The following is a 22,175-nucleotide window of genomic DNA, read 5'->3' as shown; positions in this document are numbered from 1 at the left end:
TGAAAAATGCATCAATTAACACTTTTCTGTTCGGTTAAATTTTAATTTTTGTTGTATAATTTTTTGTTTTTTTACGTGAGATTTAAAAAAACTTTTTATAAATCTTATATTTATGTAAGAATAAACATATATATTTCTGAACGTGTGTATATTGATATTGAAATATTAAATTCTTTTAAACATTATTTAATTTATTTTGTTGCATTTTTCAACAACGAATAGACACTTAAAAGAGATAGATTACCGTTTCTAAAATTATCTTTATGCATTATTATCTGCTTTAATAACCGAGCAGGAAAGTGCTAAAGATGACTTCATGATTAATCGAATTGGCGTTTTTGACATCGCATTATGTCGAATTTTTCTCATCTTTCCATAACGTCATCCATCTTGGGCTTTGTCATCACGCATCGACCTCTATAACAAATCTCTGTCATGTGAGATACCTTCGTGGTAGTCGAGGTTCTAAGGACCTTGCCTAACATCGTCTGGGTAGAATTCGCTCTAATCACCGTGTCTGTAGCTTCCATCGATGTCATTGGTTTTGTGGGCGATGTAGTCGTGGAAGGCTCTGTTATTATGGTTTCTTCAGATGATGCCACTGTGTCCGTGATCATGTCTGGGATCAATGTGGTTGTTTCAAAGATTGTAGTATTTCCTTTCGTCGTTGTCTCTGTCATACTTTGTGCTTCTTCGAAATTAGTAGCGTTCTCTGCGATATTGACATGCGTAAAAATATCTCGCGAAGAATCAGTTGTACTGATTATTTGATCTCCTTTTTTAGGAGTCTCATTTTTAGTTTCGACTACTTTCGCGATTTCTTCTACCTCCTCTTGATTCTCAGCACTCTTCATGCTGTCGAAGATGGCCTTTACATAATCGGATAGCGTTTTTACGCTCGAATTACCCTCGTTTCGTGTGACAACACCAGGAATAGGCGTTGTAAACTGCAGCTTTAATGTAGATTGCGATTTATCGAGGGGACGGATATTTCACTTCGGTCCATTTAATTCTGTGATTCTTCGGGTATGCGTCATTTTCTTCAATATTTTCTTCATGCTTTTTTAGCGTCATTATATGTTCCTTCCCTTTACTGATGGCACTCAATTTCTGTATGTCTTTTTCCGCAGTTGAAAAATTAATCATTTCTGCTATGGTATCCTCGACTTCCTTTGAATGATTTATCAGGATAATTCGATGCCAGATTATATTTTTCATTGAATATTTCGACATTCTCTAAATTATTTTGCTCGCTTTTATCTTCTTGAAAATCTTTATCCCAATATTTCGATTCTGCTTCTTTTTGCATTTCAGTTTCTTCCTGTGACAAATGAACAGTTTGTTCAAACGATGTCGTTTCTTTAGTATCGTTTTTCCATTCGGTTAAACTTTTATTTGTCATCGTTACATGTTCTTCCTCAATATTAGATGTTAGTATTGCACTAGTCTGTGTATAATTTTCCTTCAAAGTCGTTACTTCGCCATCATCGGAAGCGACGTACGGTATCGTCGTTGTCGTCAATATTGCCCAATCTGGTATTTCCGTGGTTGATGTAATTGATGTAATGCGCGTCGGAACCTCGGACAGCTCGTCATTTTTCAGCATCTCTTCCAAGAAGTCTTGCAGAAGAGATTTCTGCGTTGTCTCTGTAGCATTTGTGGTGGTTGCAATGACAGTTATTGGTTGGACGGTGGTGAACTTTGATTCACGGATCGGGTTATACTTGTATTGATCTTGAATCAGGTTGTTTACTGCGGAGTTAAAGTGTTGAGATTCGGCAGTGACAAAATCATCATTACTCACGGGTCTTACCCTCACGCGGACTCTTCTTCTTCGAGTCTGAAAGATGAATATACATATTTTCAACTTATTTTTTTATTATTTCTTTTACATGATATACGAATATCATGTAAAAGATTATAATGTGTGATTTTAATTATATTACAATAAATTTCAAAATTTACATTTTGTGATCTGAGAACTGAAACAATCACTGATCGAAGATTAAAATTTTTTACATTTATATAAAATATAAAATATTATAGATATAAATAAAAATATATAAAATATTTTTATAATCTTTTTTATTTATATTAAATTATTATATAATTTATATAAAACCGGAGAAAATATAATTATTTTAAACTTATAGATAGATTGAGAATGTATTTGTCACGTAAAAGTATATTATTTTATTAGTGATAAAGTGCATAAAAAATTAGTATTTTAGATACAATATTTTACCTTTCTACCGATAAGAGGGTCGGTGATTTTTTTCTTTGTGTCATCACCTGCTTGTTCCTTGGAATTATCTTCCTTATCTCTCATCCAACCTCGTGTTTCGAATGACATTTCCTTATCGCTTCGGGTTTGATCCTGAAGTACGAGCGTCGTTACAGCCGTTGTGGCATTCAATTTCTCTATGTGATCCTCCACATTCGTCTTCATTCCGAAAAGAGCATCATCCATCATTGCGTCTGTGCCACCGGTCTCGTTCGACGGTTTTTGGTAGTCGGAGAAAACGACTACCGTTACCCCCGATGGCACTTCCGGTCCGGCCGTAATAATTTCAGGCGCGTTTCTGTTCTCTTGATTATCGCGAATCCTGTCTCGTTCCTTCTTTGATTCATCGGTCATGCGATTCGAGGTGAAACTCGGCTGAAACGACGTCTTCGATAGCTTCGTGGACCATTGACTCTCGGAGCCATAAATGTCACCGCTAGACTGCCCGCTCACACGATCTGAATGACTATATTTGCTTGATGGAATACTGGCCAGTTGGGTCTGATCATATTCCTCCCGTTGTGACATCTGCTCCGGCAGATTGCCGAAATTTAGAATAAATTCTTGAGGAGGATACTGGAAACATACACGCGTGCGTTACATTTGAGCAGTTCAGGAAGAAGTAAATTACATTTTTTAGAAGAAAAATGTTAAAGAATAAGTTTAAAATAATCATTTAAAATTTAAAATTTTATCATTTAAAATTTTAAATATTACAGTGTTGCAAATTTTGACATCATAAATTTTGAATGAAAGAAAAATTTAATACATTTTTTTCGGAATGCAATTAATGATATTTCTTTTTTTAAGTGAGCTACGATTAAAGAATTTACGTACATTTTCGCTATTCTCCTCGTAAAATTGCGTCTGTCGATTCTGATTTGGCACGAATTGCGACATGTCGAAATTGTCATCGTAGAGAGGTTGTTGTCTTGTCACTGGTAATTGTTGTGACGTTATTCGAGGATAATTCTCGTCTAGCGGCAGTTCATTGTTTGCCTCGAGACCGGATTCGGTGCTCGTCATCGTGCGTTTTTTTCCCGGTCGGCGGATTCTCCCTCGTATTCTCGTCTGCTTCAATTCGTCCGGTTTCGTTTTTGGTCTCACCGTATATACGGTGTTATCCGGCAACACCGTTGCAACAGGTACAGTTTCTGTTGTTGTCGTAAATATTTTCGTGGTCGGATGGCGAGTCGGGATCTGATTGTATTTCGGACGATTCTTCACAATTTGAGTCGGACTCGATTCCACTGCTGCCTCATCGTTGGATATTATGTGTTGTATCTGCAACGCATTTATTAATGCTTCCTGTGTGATATAGTATGATGAAGGAAAAATTGATGGAGTGTTTCTCTCGCACAAAAGTCTCATAATATGTTTAGTGATGAGTAACTTTTATGTAATATTGAAAACATTGAAAAATTTTAGATGATTAAGAAAAAGATTGATGAGTTATCTACACAACAGTTTCATTTCAAAATAAAAGAGAAACGTAATATTAAAAAAGAAATATTAAAAAAGAAAAAAAAAACTTTATATATTTTTTAATAAAAAAATAAACAGATAATTAACAGATGCAATAAAATTTTAATAAAATATGATAGATAAAATCATAAAAAAGTGTTTTGTTAATTGAGTGTATACACACATCATACATTATTATAATTTATAATAGAAATCTGAAAAAATTAACTACATTCGCCTTTAAAGTAAGAATTTTACCACGACTAATTGAAATGTGTATTACAAAAAACGAGTTCTTATTCATTTGAAATTACGAAATTATGATTTATATCATAAAGATAAAAAAAATAGTTTCTGAAACACGTGAGATAGTTTGTCATGATATTATTATGTAATTTTTTTGTAAAAAGCTATTGTTTTTCTTTCAAAAACTGTTGATGAGCAAAGCAAATATTCTGCGTGATTAGGACAGGTTTTGCTTGAAATGACAGTTCTTCGAGATTTAATTGAAAATGATTAGATATTAAAATTAATTATTAATTGTTTTCAAAACTGTTTTTTTTTCTTTATGTCTTGCGAAACGTACTTCAGATAAAGCGGGTCTATATGTAACGGGTGCTTGGAATCTAGTATCCACCGGATGCACCGGTTGTACAGGACGGAAACTCGGCGGCCTTATAAATCCGTAATCGATGTCTTCCTCCTCAGGGCGGGCAGTCGTGGTGGTGGTGGTGGTGGTAGTTGTCGTTGTCGATGGTGTAGTAGTAGCGATCAACTTCTGCTGCTGACCGGCGTGTATTTTTATATATTCGTTATTATCGGTTTGCACTTGCGATCCATGGTTCTGCGGACGCGTGCGTGTCTTCGTCCTTGATCCATCGCGATTCCTGTGACTCGAGCTGCGAGAATCGTGATTCACGACACTAAAACGAACATACTCATCCTGAGACCCTCGAGGTCGCGTTTGGATCGTGGAATCTTGATGAGTGCGACCACTCAATCGACCTCGAACTCGCTGACGTATTATTACAGGTGCTGGAGTGGTTGTGCTGGTTGTAGTGATCTGAAGTGAAAACATTTAAAATGATATTTAAATATTACATGAGAAAATATTATTTTATAAATATTATATAGAAAAAAAGAACATTTGTGCATGTTATTTTATTTAGTAATGCACATAAAATATAGTAATATTATCTTTATGTATCGTTTTATTTTTTGTGTCAATGATAATTTTGAAAATTTTGTTAAATGTAAGATTTTAATAATTAATTATTATTTATTGCAGCTTACAAAATTTCAATGAAATTTTATTTTTTACATATAATAAATGCTTTTCAGAAATGCATTTAATTAAAACATTCGCGCGTAAAACGTTCAATATTGATAATATCAATTTAGCATATGTACTTCAATAATTGATGCCTCTGTAGAGGGAATCTGCAGCTCGTAGTCTTCTTGCTTGCTCTGCTGAAGCGGAACAAAAATCGGTGATGCATTCGGATCAGCCTCTATCGCGCCGTCCTCTATCTTGGCGTCATCAATATTGCGGAACGAATTCTGTCCACCGATGTTATAATCCGGCTGAGTTTGCGCTACGTTGACCTCGTAAATCGGAGAATATCGATGTTCCTCGCCGGGTCTGACTCGCGGATTTTCCGTGATGGCCAGATTGTAGTTGGCATTTTCCTGATAACGCGAGTACTCTTTGTGTCTCTGGGGAATATTCGTTTGGTCTGGTGAATTCTCGTTTGCAACTTGATAATTGAAACCGTTTACCGGGGCTTGTTCGAGTTTCGGTTGCTCGAAGGCGTTGTTCTGATCGTAAGTGGCATCCTGATGATAACGCGCATCTTGAGGGTGATTTTGTGGATAATTTTGACTCTTTGAGTAATCTTCGGACATTAAAGGCGCGCCGTGCTGTATCTCACGCAATGGCTGATAATTCTCGGTCTGCGCGGGAGTGGTTGAAGGATAACTCTCACGGGTATAATCGTTCACTCCCGACGAAGAAGTTTCCTTTTGCTGGTGATTAGAGACAGATTCACCTGTCGGCGAATACGCGTCGGGAGATGCATTGTTTTGCGAATCACTTTGCGTTGGATAATTCTCGTAATTGAGCGTTTGATGAGTTTGAATCTGAATAAATCGAAAAGATAATGTTTAGATTTTAACGGATATTCTTTAAATTTCTCATTTCTAAAATTTAAAATGTAAAAGAGAGAAATGAAAGATTAATCAATACCAATTGAGAATTCGCTTTATCTCGATTTCTGTATTTTTGCGGTCTGGATGTTGGTCTCCTATGTTCTATCGCGTTATATTTCTGCGTGGTCTCCGGTATTTTCCCCTTCGTAGGCTCATAAGATGTTTCACGATAATCCTCCGTAGTAGTTGAAAATCTGGATTTAGATCTGTTGTATGACGGTCTTCGTGTTCTATCGGTTTTATTACTAGGTGTTTGAGTCGTTTTGGATCTCGTGGGTACGGTTCTACCCCTGCAAATATTTGTGATGTAATATATTTCCACATTAATGTCATGTTGAAATTCATGATAAAACTGAAAAATTATTATTGCTGCTGTACAGACATTTTAGATGTTTTATATTACTACTTATATTAACATAGTATAAAAAAGAGTTTTACGTGGAATTTTTATATGAGAAAATTTTATCTCCAATATATTATGATATGCATCATCTTAAGTATAAGGTATAAAAACGATAAATGTATGTAACAAAACTTGAATAATTTAAGTAAAGGAGAAGAAATATTTCATACGAAATAAATTTAAAAATATTATTATGCAAAAGTTACAAATTATAATAAAATTAATGACATATTTGACATATCATACACATCTGAATATACACTTACCTTCCTCGAGGTCTGTAGGTCGTGGAGCTTACACGAGCAGTTGTTATCGTTGTTGATGTAGTCGTCGTTGGTGGCGGCGTCGAAGCAACAGAAAGATTTTCCTCTTGTTTATCCAACAAAGAGTTCACTAATCCTGGTAGATGTGGAGAAATTGGCGGTAATTCCGCTGGTAAGTTGTATTGCGTTGGGCCAACTGGTACTCTGACGTCATTGGTATCGTACGATTCACCTAGATTATTAGCCTGAGAACGATATTGTTCGGCAGCGTTATACTTTTGCGTCTCTATTTGCTGAGCAAGTTCCTGATTGAGGAGCGCCAATTGATGAGCTGTTAAGTCTTGTTTCTTCGTAGAAGGATCGTGTGGACTTATTGTCTCGTCCTGGAAATTTGGCGTGTTAGAATAAGATATCTCCTGTCTATAGCTATCTGTCGTGTCAAATTTGGGAGATTGAGTAATCGATTTGGATTCTTGTTCGTAATAAGACTGCTTCGGTTTCGTCTTCGTGATCGATTGTTCATCGTAATACGATGTGCTGACTACGGAGGTCGGCTTATTATCGTAATACTGTCTGAACCTAAATCTGGAACCTGACGGCGATTCGTATTTTGCATTGCTGGATTCTGGGGAAAAGTTTTGAGCGGTTGAAGATTCGTAAGACACGGTAGTGGATGGATTCACGATGGATTCGCTTTGATCGGCATTGTTATAAGAACTCGGTTCGATCAACGATGTCGGACTAGAATTCTGTTCATATACTTGTGCATTCGGTTCCGGGGATGTTTCCGATAGCGTGTTAACCACAACGGAACCGATATGCGGTGCAGGGAACGGGATTTTGGCATAACCCGGTGGCGGATCAAAGCTCAATGGGGCCACAAAGAAAGGTAGTTTGTCGACCTTGCGTTCTACTCTGTTGTGATCAATCGACGACAGATAAGGAAGATCGAATTTGGCGTAACCGAAAGGAGGATCCAAGTTTGACGGACCCACGAAGACCTGCGGAGCACCGGGGCCGACGTTGTCCAAAACGGCGATGGTTTTCGCATCTTTCAAGATCTTTAGGACATCGGTGACTTTAACGGAATCTAGCCTAGAGCTGAGATTGCCCATGTAAACAGAGAGAGGTGGTTGATTAGGCGACGGGGTGGTCGTGATTTCTCGGTTCGATTGTTCCTGGTATTGATTGACTCGTTGACGTTGTCTGCCACGAATCTTCTTGAGCCTGGTGTTGTCCGTGAGATGCTGGCGATGCACTTGTTCTCGGAATAGAGCTTGAGGGTTTTGTTGGAAACCGGTACCTTCCAAGATTTTCTGCTGTTCCAGCTTTTGTCTCTCTTCGCGCTCTCTGGTTTCTTCCTCACGGCGTTTCTCTTCCTTAGCGCGAAGTTCGGCAAGTCGTCGTCGTTCGAGTTCCTCCTGTCTCTGCTTTTCTCTTGCTTCGCGAATTCGTTCCAATTCTCGTTGCCTCGCTATTTCTTCCAATTTTTCCAGCTCCTTCCGTTTTTTCTCGGCTTCCTTTTGCTGCAATAATTCTTGTTCCCTCTGAAAAGCCTCCTGTTGCAATCGCATCTTTCGCTCGAGTGCTTTCTGCTCCTCGTTTAATCTGGTGAATTCTTTTACGCGTTCTTCCTTTAGGAATTGCGCCTTCTCTTCCTGTTCTTTCTGAATCTGCTGCAACACCTGCCGCGCGTAGATTTCTTGATTGGGAGAGAGCGAGGTTTGTTCGACGTTTCTTTGGTTCTCTCGTTGATGATAATGTTGGCGAACGGGATATTGCTTTCTCCCGCGGCCCCTTTTTAGTTGGCCTGTTTGCGCCAAAGTTTCCGCCGGAACGTACACCAGTTGGACCTATGAAATATCACAATCGCTGTCAAAATGCACATGTTTAATCTTTGATTTATAGATTATAAAATTATAATTATTGAATTTAATATTAAAATAATATAATGATATATAATTAATATTGAATAATTAATATTGAATTTAAAGAATTACAAGTTTAGTCTTTTTGTATAATTTATTAATTAATATTATTATGTATTATTACATAATAATATCTCGTAAACATCTTAATTAAAATGAATTTTTATTACGTTATATTTACTTCGTTGCACAATGATTATATTAAAATGATATCAATTATATAAATCAAGGTGCGTGTGAATAACAATACATACAATTTAAATCGAAGTCAAGATTTTATCTACTTATTTTCTTCTTTATTAAATTTCAGAATTTATTAAAATTAATTACTATTCTAGATTCAATCTTTCTCTAAATAAAAAATCAGATTGATTTATCTCTTTATTTAGTTCTGTTTTATTCCGTTAATATGTACATATTGTATATTCCATCTATGCTCTAATTCTGATATCATATCTTTGATCCGACGATAATATTGCAGAAATAGAAATTGGAAATGAAATTAAATCACGTTTGAAAAGAGAACAAATTGTGGATTTAATTCGCTTTAATTCATCTTTCTACAAACCTCTTCTTCCTCGTTTTCGATCAAAGGAGATTGCGACAATTCTGAATTCGGCCGTTCTTTTAAACGTTTTCCGTCGGGTCTTTGACTTCCCTGTTTCGTCACGTAAGTATGAAGTTCTTCTTGCGTGTCATCATTGTGTTGCAATATAATTTGCTCCTGGGCAGGCAAGTTCGATAGTTCCTGATTATCGTTCAGATTCTGATGGACTTGCCCCGGTTTTCGAGGGAGGAAACTTTGAGCGGGATATACCGGTAGAATCGCTTCCGAGGATGGATGTGGCGGGACTAAAACTTCCGGCGATACAGACTCGGGTGCTGTTTGCAAATTGCCTAAAGAACTCGGTGGCAGCGCTTGTTTTTCGTCTTTGGCGTCGGGTAAAAACGTCTGGGACTGTATAAACGAAAATAAAATTAATTTAAAAAATTAAGCAAAGGAAAACCGACTGATATCCTTTATACAAATTTTTAAGCTGTTATTAAATTTAATAAATAATTTAATAAATAACAATTCTAAAAAAGCGCTTAATAAGCGTTTATTTTTAGCTTCCTTTATTACTAGCTTTATTATCTTTTAATTATTTCTCATATAAAAAGCTTTTGCTAAATACATCTTTTATTATATGTATAAATATAACTCAAATTCTTTCTTATACATTAGAAAAGAAAAATAGACTAAATGAACAATTTACATGAAAAAAGAAACTAGTTGTAAATAATATCAAATAATATCGTTATTTCCTATGATGTTGATATAATCGAAACTAATGTAAGATATTTTACCTGAAGAAGTTGCTGCTGAGCTCTGAGCTGCTGTTGCAGCAATAGAAGCTTTTGAATACTCTCCTGTGTCTTTTGCAGCTGAATCAATTGTTCCTGGTATTGCTGCTGAAGAGCAGGCGGTAACGCGAGTGATTGAATCGGATTTGGTACATGTGTGCTGCCAGCTGATAAAAGGTTGCTTCCTGCATTGCTCTGTGACAGTTGAGCGGCCCTCGGATTAGTCAAGGGGATCCATTCGCTATTGGAGACTTGTCGTGACCATCGCTCGGCCGCACTTCCATCAAATTCGCCTAACAATATTAGGACGATGAACATCGCGGTCGATACGAAACACCTCCGCATAATCTAAAATCAATGTTCGATTAATTGATCGTGAATGTTAAGCAATTAATTTCTATGCACGATACATACACTATTGACAGCGTAAAATTGCTTTGATTGACTTTTCATGGATCTAGGTCAACATCGACATCATTTTGTTTGTGTGTAATGTAATTTATATTTTAAAAATAATCACTCGTGTTATGAGTAATATAAATGTAATTGAAATGCAAGCTAAATTGTATATTGCATGTACAATTATAAATTAAATTCTGTCGCAAATTATATTAGAACATTCGAGCGTTTAAAACGAATTCTTAAAAACTAAAAAATTTTTATGATGCTGAATAGATGTTTTAGATGTTCTGCTTGAACGATAATAGAGGAATCCTTTTGGAATGAGTATTGTATTATTTTATGCATCAAAGAATAGGATACTAATACATTAAAGAAAAATAGACAAAATGTGGTAGCGCCTTGTACAGTAATAATAAGAAACTAACCGCAATCTAAGTAAAGTATTTATTATAAACCAATGAAATGATGATTCGATTTTATAGTTTTTAATGGAATCTGCGGTTTCATGATATGAAAAAGCAATGCTATTACTTTCGAAATTATTGTCCACACTCATCAAAGATTTCGTAAACTTATGACGTTTAAAAATCTTTGAATAAATTATTTCCTCATTGCGAAAAATCATCCGTTTTTTTACGAACAGATATTTAATGATAAGATAAGAATATTGAAATATCATTATGTCCAATAATGTAACAGTAGATATCATTATTGAGTAATTTATTTTTATTTCATTTTAATGTCAGTACAAATAAATTTAATTTATTTAATTTTTTCTTTTAATGTCACACATAAAGTTAGATTATACAATAAAATTGATACAAATTAATAAATTAAATTGTTGGGAAAAAATCTAATCATTATCGGAATTACATCTTTTTTAATTAGAAAATTATATAAATTTAATTAAAATAAATATAAAATATTTATATATATATATATATATATATATATATATATATTATGTAAATATTTTATATATGATAATAGGCATGCGTAATTTAAAATACTGTTTGAAATATTAGTATATAGTTAAATAACAATAAAGAAAAACTAAGTATTATTCTTATATATCTGTATATATTTGTTTATAAGAAATTGATAAAATATTTTTATTTCTCTAGAATATATGTAGGAAAATTTCACTCGAGATGTTTTCGATACAATTCGCGATTGACTTGTCCCATGTACGATCATTCATCTTCAATAGAGATGCAAGTGACACGTATTGTTACATTGAAACAATATGCAACGGTTTACAATTGTCTCGATATCTGTTTTCGATACAATTTTCCGTTTCACTTCTATTTAATTCACCGCACGCGACTTTGCTACCGTTACATTAATATTTTTTTTATTATTCTATTTTTGTCAGAAATATCATTAGGCAAAGAAATAAATTGACGAGCGTATCCCATAATATACTTATGATAGCTTCATCACGTTGGTTTTTAATCGATTTGTGGATACAAATTAATAATATGAAATTAAATTGTACGCAATTAAAATAATAGTGCTGTGAGCACATGAATCATTAAACATACTGGCATGTCTCTTTCGAATTATAAAGACAACTTTCACTAAGATTGTCACCTTTATTTATAATCATGTGATTTGTAAATGTTGATATATTAAAGAAAGTTGTTAGTAATTTCATATAATTTATTAGATATAGATAATTCAAGTTTTTTATTAACAAAAAAATAAATAATAAATAAAATAAAATAAATAAATTCGAAGATTTCTATTAGAAAAACTGATAAAGATTAATTTACTTCAATCATATGTGACTTTAAAATATAATAGGGTTTAAAGGATATTAAAATATAATATTATAATATTAATTAGAATATAACAGTAAAACATTATAACTATATTTTTCCAATTTAGTTTCTAATATTACATATAATATATTTTTCAGGAAATGTCTGCAGGCAGTGGTGACATGATACTCCAGTGAATGTAGTCGGCCTTCTAGTTACGGACGCGGAAAATGTACATATGGTCCGATATCTTGAACTTATATCCCCAAGCATATCAATGAGAGTGTCACGACATGTAAGTAGATATGTAGAAAAAAAAATTCGAACAACTTTTTCTTTTATATCACTTGAACTTTTATGGTATAATCAATATACGATTAATGATAATAATTAATACTAAGGTGAATTATTCTATTAATATTTCTATCAGATATTATTCTTATCGTTATCTTTGCAATTATCAATATTCGGAGTTAATATCGTTATTGAACGTTATTGTCTGCGAATCGTGAAACTTCTGGAGTATGACCAAGCTAACGAACTGTGAATCGTATCAAATGGCATACGATTTCTAATAAGTGGTTTGAAGACTCTTTACCGGATCTTACGAGATCATAAGTTACGAAGCGAAGCTTTTATAAAAATTGATGAATTACACGAGCAGTTATGTAGAAAGCAAAACGCATAACGAAAAAACGAACAAATTTATCAATTAAATCAAAATCTATCATTTAAACTCATAACATATTAATCTATCTACATTAAGATTAAAATGTTTTTTATTACGTAAACATGATTTAAAAGTATTTTAAGGATATTATAGAAGTAGTATAAAAAGTGAATACGTATATTTGCTATCGTATAATCGAAGAAATTGTTTGCAAACCGTATTTTAAATTAAAAAAAGATATATATTTAACAGAAAAACGTACTTAGAAATAATTGTACAATAATTCAGTAATGTTATCTATGCTATGTGGAACCATCCGATAAATGAAATCTATATTTGATGCATCTATATGTGTATCGATTTTACTTTAATACATATTTCAATATGACATACAATCATCGACAATCTCGAAAAAATGTTTCGAGTAGCTAGAGCATTTAATCGATACTATCTCATTTTGATATTATCGGTGCAATTAATGTTTATGTAATGATGCCATCGAGAACGATGATATCATCTGCAAAGCGATTTGAAAAATTTGCAAAACGTTTGAATCATGGCAATTTTCGAGCGTCAGCTCTGCGTGCCACTAACATGATTTTGATTACGAGCCGTGATGCATACGAGGCGCAATGCAATTTTCATTACGGAAGTTGCGTGTCGGATACAGCGCGCGATTTTTCTGCTTTCTTCGCGATTCTTCAGGCGCATTCCAACCGGTAGTTTTAGAAACGAATCCATCGAGTGTAAAATAATGATGCTCTTCGCGTAGACAGGGTTCCTCGTCAGAAAGAAAAGAAATCGATCCCGTTCCAGGAACGTTCGTTTCGCGCATACTGCGCGTAGCAACGAAATTCCGACAGAGAAATATATAGTTCGATTGCATTTCTCGATGACGAGAGCAACGAAAAATTTGCTTTAAAAAAATAAATATAAATGTATCGAGTATAATCATTGAAGTTTGTCGATCGATGCTTGCTGCCATCATAAGTAAGTGCATCCTTCAAGTTTTATTAGTACAATATTTTATTTTTTATATTGAAAGAGAGAGAGAGGGGGAGAGCACGAATATATTCTTGATTACTTGATATTTATTCGACTATAAAATTGTTGATTGAAAAATACATATCTGGAAAAAGTGGAAATTTCTTGAAAGCATTTTTCCAAATATATACGATTGAAAGTATGTCGTGATGATACTAGCATTATGATATATACATATCGCAATTCCGTTTTCAATCCTAGTCAATATCCCACGCGCTCCCAGCCCCGGGTGCGACTGAAACGATCTGATCGCCGTATGATCGTCGAAAGAAATGACTTTCTCTCGACAGAGAAGCGCGTAAAGCATAAGGCGATATTCCCCGGTCTCTTTTGAACTTCACTCGCTAACATCGCCCAGCCAATTCCGCCGGTAATGTGTGCAATTATCAGTCGTCTGTGTTTGTTACATGCCGGATCTGGGGACGGCGTTAAAAAGGAGGTCGAACACCTTTCTCTCAAGGCGTAAGGAGAAGCTAGCCGTATCTTCGGAAAAAGGTGCGGTCTCGGTATCGTCACTTTGGACCAACATAATCGTTGCTTTTAACACAATGAGAGAGAGCTTCGCGATAAGTCAAATTACATTACTACATCATGAGTCTTCACTCTTTGTCGCATTTTTAAATGTTTATTTTAAAAAATTCTTTTAAATATGTAACATAAAAAGATTGCCTCATATAAAGTAGTATATTGCCTGATATAAAGTAATTAATGTTGCGTCGAGAAATTAAGTAATCGATTGATACGAGAAGTCCAGTTGATATAGTCACTTGGGAAATTTAATATATCAATTAAAAAATTTAAAAAATATATACTTTAATGAATCTCGGTGATATACTTGAAAAGGCGATCGAGAATAAGAGATATATTGTATCAATTTTTAATTTTGTAGTGAAAATAATTACAATAAAAAATAATCGAATCTTATTAGATTAAATGATATTTGTGAAAAAAAGATTACAAAGGCTGATAATCTTTTCATTCATATCCGAATGCGTTTTTGTTTAAGTATTACTGAAGTCCCCTCTCTCTAGAAGCCTCGACAGCGACATATAGTAATTTAAACGTGTGTGCGTAATCGGATTGAATGTACCGTAAAAATGCCATATTTGCGGCCTTCGGAATTTCACGCTCTACTTATACTTTTACACTATTCTCTACTTGCTCGCAAACTTTCGTTTCTTAGGTTTTGAGAGGGTGCCTAAAAGAAATATACTAGCGAGCGATAAGTTTCGATCGAGTGTTTCTTCTAGATAATCTTCACACGCGAACTCAGAAATAGCATTGTATTCCGCGATTGTATCTCACAATCGTGACTTACCGTAAAATATATGTATCTCATTGTGAAAATACTATATGAGCGCATTAGGTTCTACGTTTAATTATTATGTAAAGAAAATCAATATAATTTTTAACTTTGAGATATTTAAAATAATTCCTAAAAATAAAAGTATATAGCACAGTTTAATAAATTAATTTTTATAAATCAATTTAAAAAAATACAAAAATTTTTGTAGTGAAATTTAATTTGTAGTATTTTCTCATTTCTCTTATATTAAATAATTTATCGCGAGCACTTATTAAAGCGTGGATGAAAATTAAATTTTTATGTAGAAAGAATTAAAGAAGAAAAAAATTTTATACAAACTTATTAAACTATTTAAGAAAAGTATATCTATTACGGACACGGTACTTCTTTCTCTTTCTCTAAAAATATACATCTCAAATCGTGACATTATTCAATCTTATTATAATTTCTACAGCCTATTGTTCTTTCTGCATGTAATCAGCTACAGCGAGTTTATCTGATGAAGACTCAGATGCAATATGCAAAGGCGATTGTCTTCTTTGGGAAAACCGATACCTGGACATCCGGATATGTATATGGACTCATTTTCTCTACGGTTGAACAATCACAATCACAAATTTTACAGAATAGTTTTTCACATTTATATCTCTAAGAACACAGATTTATCGTTTTATTTAACGCGAATAAAAGAATGTATTTTTCAAGTAGCAATTGATCCTCTTGACTAGTTCCTATCATCGGGGAATCATCGACAGGTTTCACATACTCGATCCGATCGAATGGCTAATGCCTTGTCGGCGTGCCACTTATTGTCGCCGACTTTCTTTTGCGATATACTCCACCTTTACTTTCGCCTTCAAGCTTTTTTGGCTCCCACTCGAGAGCGTTGCACCGAGACTCATTCGCAACGGTTGTTGTCTGACTATCGCGGAAGATCGCTCACTCGGTGTGACTTCCTACCGTAAAAAGAAAATAAATAGTACCCTGCCGGAAATGAAGGCAATACGAGTTACGCCCAACGGAAGAATAACGTCGTATATCGTGGGATTTGTCAGTTTAAAAGAAGACAAATATCTTTTACTTGATTATTTAGTAATATTCTGCATTTCTTTTAAAGATCTCTTTATTTCATTCGAACAAATCTAAAATTCTGAATTAATCCGACTCTTAATTAGTTGGAAGAAATTGCGTCGTTCTTCTCAAGATCTTCGTATCGTGCTCAAATAATGACATCGCGAGGTCGTTGAGCAGGATGCGATCGTGAGATTCGCATGGAGGACGATTGCGGAATTAATCGCACGTGAATCGCGATTGCGTGAGTATCGTTCGCACGCCGCGATGAGCTTTTACAATCTGATGATGATTGATGTAGCATATGAAAGAAGCCATAGGGAAGTATTATGACGTAACAACTTTAGCTTCGGCAAATGAGTTTTCTCTGTATCTTTGCAATGTTTGTTTGCAGAAGATTTAAGATAATATACGTAGATATATATACGTAGATTGTCTAAAAAACGTACATTTGAAAAAATTCACTTCTATATATGCATGCTGATTTCATGTTTGATATGTGCATGTTGATTATTTTTGCAATAAATTAAATATAATCATTTGCATATGATTATAATTTAAATAATTAATTATAAATCTAATTTATTGTAAAAATAGAGTCAACATTTCTTATATATACAATATACCTCGTTAATAAAAATATTTTTTCATATATAATTTGATATAATATTATGTATTACATAAAGAATTAAATTAAATTTTTTTTCTCAATGAATACTCTTCTGGAAAAGATTTTTCTTTTTTTTGTGAGACCAAAAACGAGACTTGCTCGCTGGGTGTCGTAGCGTGACGTGCAACTTGATCGCGGCAAAATGCAATTAGAGTAGTAGAGATCGCAAATTTTTCCTAGTTTCATTTAGCTCGCGAGAGCGGCACGCGATGGAAGTATTAACAAACCAGAGGCGGGAATTCCTTTTCTTCGCCCAGTTACGTGCCACTTAATTTAGACTTTTGTCAGCAAAGACTTCCGCCTACAGCTGACCTTTCAGCGTAGGAGAATCTTTTCTCTCTATCCAACATCATACTCGTTTTGTGAAACTTTCAAAATACTTTTGCAACTTTACAAGTTTTACTTAGACATTAGTAATGTCTAAGTAAAGCTTGTAAAGTTGCAAAAATATTTTGAAAGTTGCGAAAGTATTTCCTCTTCTTAGAGCATTTTTTAAAATGTGTCATTAATTGCTTAGAAAACTTTAACATTGTTAATACATCTTAGAATTATAATTAAATTAATTATTACTCTGACACGACTTAAAGTACGAAATAAAATTTCTCGGAACGATGTAAAAAATACTTATCTGCAAAATACATTGAACATATTTATTATATATATTTATATATAATAAATATATTAATATATTTATTATATTATATTATATTTAGCGAATTAAAAAATAATCACAATTTCTAAAACTGTTAAGCTAAAACTCATATAGATATATTCTATATAGATATATTCGCTTTAAAACATTTAATACGACAATGAAATCTCAAAATCAAATCTGTTTAATTAATTAACCTAACAACCGACATATGCATTTGTGTCATTATTAATTAAACATCCGTACGCAATTTGAAAATTAAACGGTGTCATGCACGCATAATGGATTTGATACAAAATCCTAAATCCTTTAAATAGGCAAAGCCATTTAAATTAACCGCAAATAAATATAGATAAAAGAAATTCCATGCTAATTTAAAAAATACAAATCAAATAATAAATTTTGTGATTATTATTTAATTATTAGATGCAAAGAGAATCTTCTAGAGAATTTGAATGTTTTTATACAATCATATACAGATACTATTATCTGTCTTGATTGAGCAAATCTCATATTGCACGACAGATGCAAGTGAATCGCGAATTTACAGTTCAAATTTTAAATCATGTGATCGAGAAGATTGAACACAAATTTATAATTTTATTTGGATACCTTATATGGATATCAAAACTCCTGTCGGGAGAAAGAAACCGTGTAGTCATCTTCACAGTGGAAAATCGAATAATAGGCAAAAGTCGTGGGCTCAGTTCGCCGAGGGGCACGAAATGCGGGTCAGTATGTGAACAGCTCTTCGCTCCTTATGTCGCAATTCAGGAGGTCGGCGACCGTCCTCCTCTCTCGATCCTCTCGATCGCGTCTCCGGCTGTTCTTTCTTCTCACCTTTTTTTTTTCTCTCGATGATGAAAGAATATGTGCGAACATTTTTATTTTTTTCTTAATGCTCGGTAATTAGATATTCTTATCGATTATTCGCACAAAAAGTAATCATGAACCCGCTTTATCAAGCGTATTTTTTTCAATATAAAGCTATGAAGACTTGAAGAAATAATTATCTTCTATTAGAATATATTTTCAGTATGAGAATATTACAAAAGTTATTATATATCGAACATTTAGAATCCTATAATAATCTTTATCTATATAATAATCTTTATAAATTAAATTATGAACTTCTCTTGGAAATTTTCTTTTTTTTTTCTCCCGTTCTCGCTTTTTCTCTCTCTCTCTCTTTTTTCTCTTTTTTTCTCTCTCTCCCTTTTTCTCTCTTTATGCGTTGAAACTTTTCACCTTTATATAGACGATAGTTAATCGAAGTTATACAATCTATCCTAACTATCTTTGCAAGAGCTGGAACGAGGTCCTGATACTCGTGAAACGTGCTTTTCTAAGGAAAGGCGTCGATCGTTATCGATACGTGCAAAATGGTATTTCATGTAAGAAGTCGCACTACTTTCTCTTTCCATTTTTCGTGTAATGTTTGGTGATCTTTAACGCTTTTATATTGGATCACCGTTCGCTTTGAAGCGCTAATTAAAATTTTATTTTCAAGTAATTTTTATGCCATATTGTACATGATTGCTCGTTTCATTTTGCGCGGTATTCTCCCATTCTCTTTAAATAAATTCTGCGTTTAAGCGTGAAAGCGTGAATATAGGCTGCAATCATGATTACTACAAGAAAAAGAATCATAAATTACACACGCGTACTACGTACTCTAATTATAGTTGATTAAGCGGAACAGTGTTTATATTTTTATATGCATAAATTTTGAACAAAGTGGAGCGTTTTATTAATATCATCTGTAAAGAAATAATTTATTAGATACGCATATAAAGAAATCTTTTCAGGTCTCGAACATTATCGTGCACTGTTAAATACTTGATGAAGTATTTCTTAAGTTGTTTAATAGTCGTAAATTATGTACTGTGAAATTTTAGTATCAGCATACAGAACGCAAATTAGAAAGCGTAGTAACGCTGGAGATGCATCGACATACTGGTCTATTTTACAATTATCTCACCATCGAGATAAAGAATTGCAATCACCAAATATGCTGAATGTTTCTAATTACTTACGTATAATATCTCGAAAGAGATTCTACATGGATTCATAAACATTACAGATAAATTACACATTGTTATTTCAGAAAATGTGGAAAATTGGAATCATACGATTCATGAGTCTGGAAAAAATCCAGAAAAATATATGAAACATTTTATATTATTCTACCATTTATATAAATAATTTAATTTATATTTTTATTTATTATTCTTTTCTCTAAAACATTTCCTTTAAAAATGGCATAAACTTCTTTTTAAGTAAAAGTGATGAAATAATTTTTAAATAAACTTATTCACAATTATATAAATTTATAAAATAAAGTCATTTATATTATTTTTTTTTCACTTTTTTAAATATTGAAATTCATGCAAAGTATATACATATCATCATATGAATCATATGTATCTTGTATAAAATAAATGTATAATAGATATATTTATTATAATGGATAGTAATAATATTAGATTCTTACAGTTGCATGTTTTATTAGATAGATAGATTAGGGCATCAATAAGAAATGTTATTTTCTATTCTATAATATACATATTTTATTAAGGGATAATTATGAGGGAATGCGAACCATTCAAATTTATACAGAACTAACAATCCTATCTTTTTTTATTCTTTTTTTAAATATTGATATAACGATTTATTTTACTGCGAGAAATAAACAATAATAATTATCATTAAACTAAAAAAATATAAACATGTTGTATTCAGTTTTATATTTTAGAAAAATTTCCGCAAACTGTTTCATGAAATTCTTTGAAATCGACATTTCTCTTAAATATAATGCTATCGAATTATTATCTATTAACATATTTACATAAAATTTATTGATTAAAATAAAATATGCTCTATCAATGCACGCATGCCAATGTAATATTTTCAAAAATATTTTACGTTCACTATTCCCCTCTATATCGAGAATGCGTGCGTGATTAGGATCAAGCATAAATTATCTATGCTAATAGTTGCGATTCGCGTGAATGTAGGACTCGAAGATTTTGAACGCAGGCTTTCACGCGCGCGGTCTACCGCAACCCCAACAAAACCCACGAACTCACCATCGTGCAGAGTGTGCTGTACTTCCGCACTGGGTCACCGCAGCACCACCCACGACCTACTCCCCGTTCCTCTCGCGCCCTTTCTTCTCCCTCTCAACAATACAAGCTCGAGACGATTTCCTCTTTGTTTACTGATCGCGTCCGTTGCACTTGCTCACATCGCACCACTGGCACATGTTCCCCGTACCGTATTCCGATCTTATCGAACTTAATCGGAGCCGATTCTCTCTCGTCACTTCGTATTCGTCTCCGTTTGTTCTCCGCGTGCTTGGAGCGAAAACGTCAACTTACGCGTGTTTTTTTTCGTTGATGCGATAGTACACGTGCGGTCTTAGGAACACGAGCAGTTTGAACGGGCTGTCCCAGAATGGACAGGCTATATAGATATCCCCTCCAGACGGAGAACTCGTGGGTACCACCGGCGAACCGTGATCCAGGAGAAAGCCTCTCTTTCGGTTGGCCCCATGGTATCGTTGCACATTAGGTATCACTCTAAAAAAGATAAGTTTCAATCACCTCAGATAATTATCATCTTTGTTCCATATCACAATTGGATTAGAAAGAATTCATGTTCAATTTATTAAAGCTACTTTGATTTTATTGATTAATTCTTCTTCAAGATATAAAATTCTAATAAATAAAACAGATATAAAATTCTAATAAATAAAACACTTTGTTTTATATAAAAATATTAAGAAAATCATCATCTTTTTTATTAGAAACAATAATTTTTCACACATACATGCGCATAATTGCGTTCCGCGACATTTATCATGTATGTTCTGATTTCTTTTTGCGTGGTGATCCGATTGCAGTGTGTCGTGTTTGAAACTTGAAGCATGTTTTTTGCATCAAACATATGATGACTACTGACACTGCAATGTATTAGACTGATCGATCAAACTGATCGATTTAATATTATCTTATCAATTTTTCTTTGTATTTTACATATTTATTTTTTTATTACATATAAACTTTCAAAACACATAGTATATTTCAATAAAGGGAATAAATATTTAAAAAATAGTACAAAATATATTAAATACATTTTAGACAATAGAGAAAGCTATATATTGTTTAATATATGTTTTTTAATTTTTTATAATTTTGATTTTTATAAATATTTCCTATATTTTATAAAATATGAGTTATGTATAGAATTTCAAATTCTATCGCGAATTATAAATAGTTTAGAATAGATCTGGACTCTATGAGAGAACCGTATTACTTCAGCTAGAATTTACAAGGCAAGCAAGAGAAGTGAGAGGCGAACGCGAGAGGTGTGCGCGTGTTACTCGTTCTTATGCAACATCTGATTGGAATCGTGAGTCGGTCAGTTCGTCGAGTTTTACGGAAATATGCGCTGTTACGATCCTCTCGCCCGCAGGAAGGAAATCGGGCGCCGTGCGAACGTCGGGATTAAGAAACGCATCGGCCGCATCTAAAAACGTATCGTAGGTCTTCTGATCCGCGCGCTATGGCTCTCAGGATATTGCAGCCAATATTTCGCCGTTTTTAAATAGAAGTTCGGTCGGAGGAAATAAGCACGACTCCGTGTAACTTTCGTAATTCTCCGCGAACATCGATTTCTTACTCCGTCTTCCGGCGCCCGAA

The 22,175-nt window shown here is 33.6% G+C and overlaps 1 protein-coding gene across 1 annotated transcript; it reads right to left on the bottom strand.

Moving 5' to 3' along the window:
- Positions 1-152: 152 nt before the first annotated feature.
- LOC105257512 lies at positions 153-20,922 on the bottom strand. Its single transcript, XM_011268187.3, is given in 12 exon segments — positions 153-981; positions 983-1,177; positions 1,179-1,840; positions 2,246-2,860; positions 3,122-3,568; positions 4,335-4,811; positions 5,159-5,887; positions 5,994-6,246; positions 6,626-8,475; positions 9,119-9,508; positions 9,898-10,242; positions 20,562-20,922. Coding segments are annotated over 12 exon segments (6,582 nt in total). The 5' UTR covers positions 20,565-20,922; the 3' UTR covers positions 153-365.
- Positions 20,923-22,175: the final 1,253 nt, after the last annotated feature.

This window comes from Camponotus floridanus, unplaced genomic scaffold (assembly GCF_003227725.1).
Source record: "Camponotus floridanus strain SB8 unplaced genomic scaffold, Cflo_v7.5 scaffold48, whole genome shotgun sequence".
NCBI lineage: Eukaryota > Metazoa > Arthropoda > Insecta > Hymenoptera > Formicidae > Camponotus > Camponotus floridanus.
This window is presented reverse-complemented; position numbering and strand designations above follow the sequence as displayed.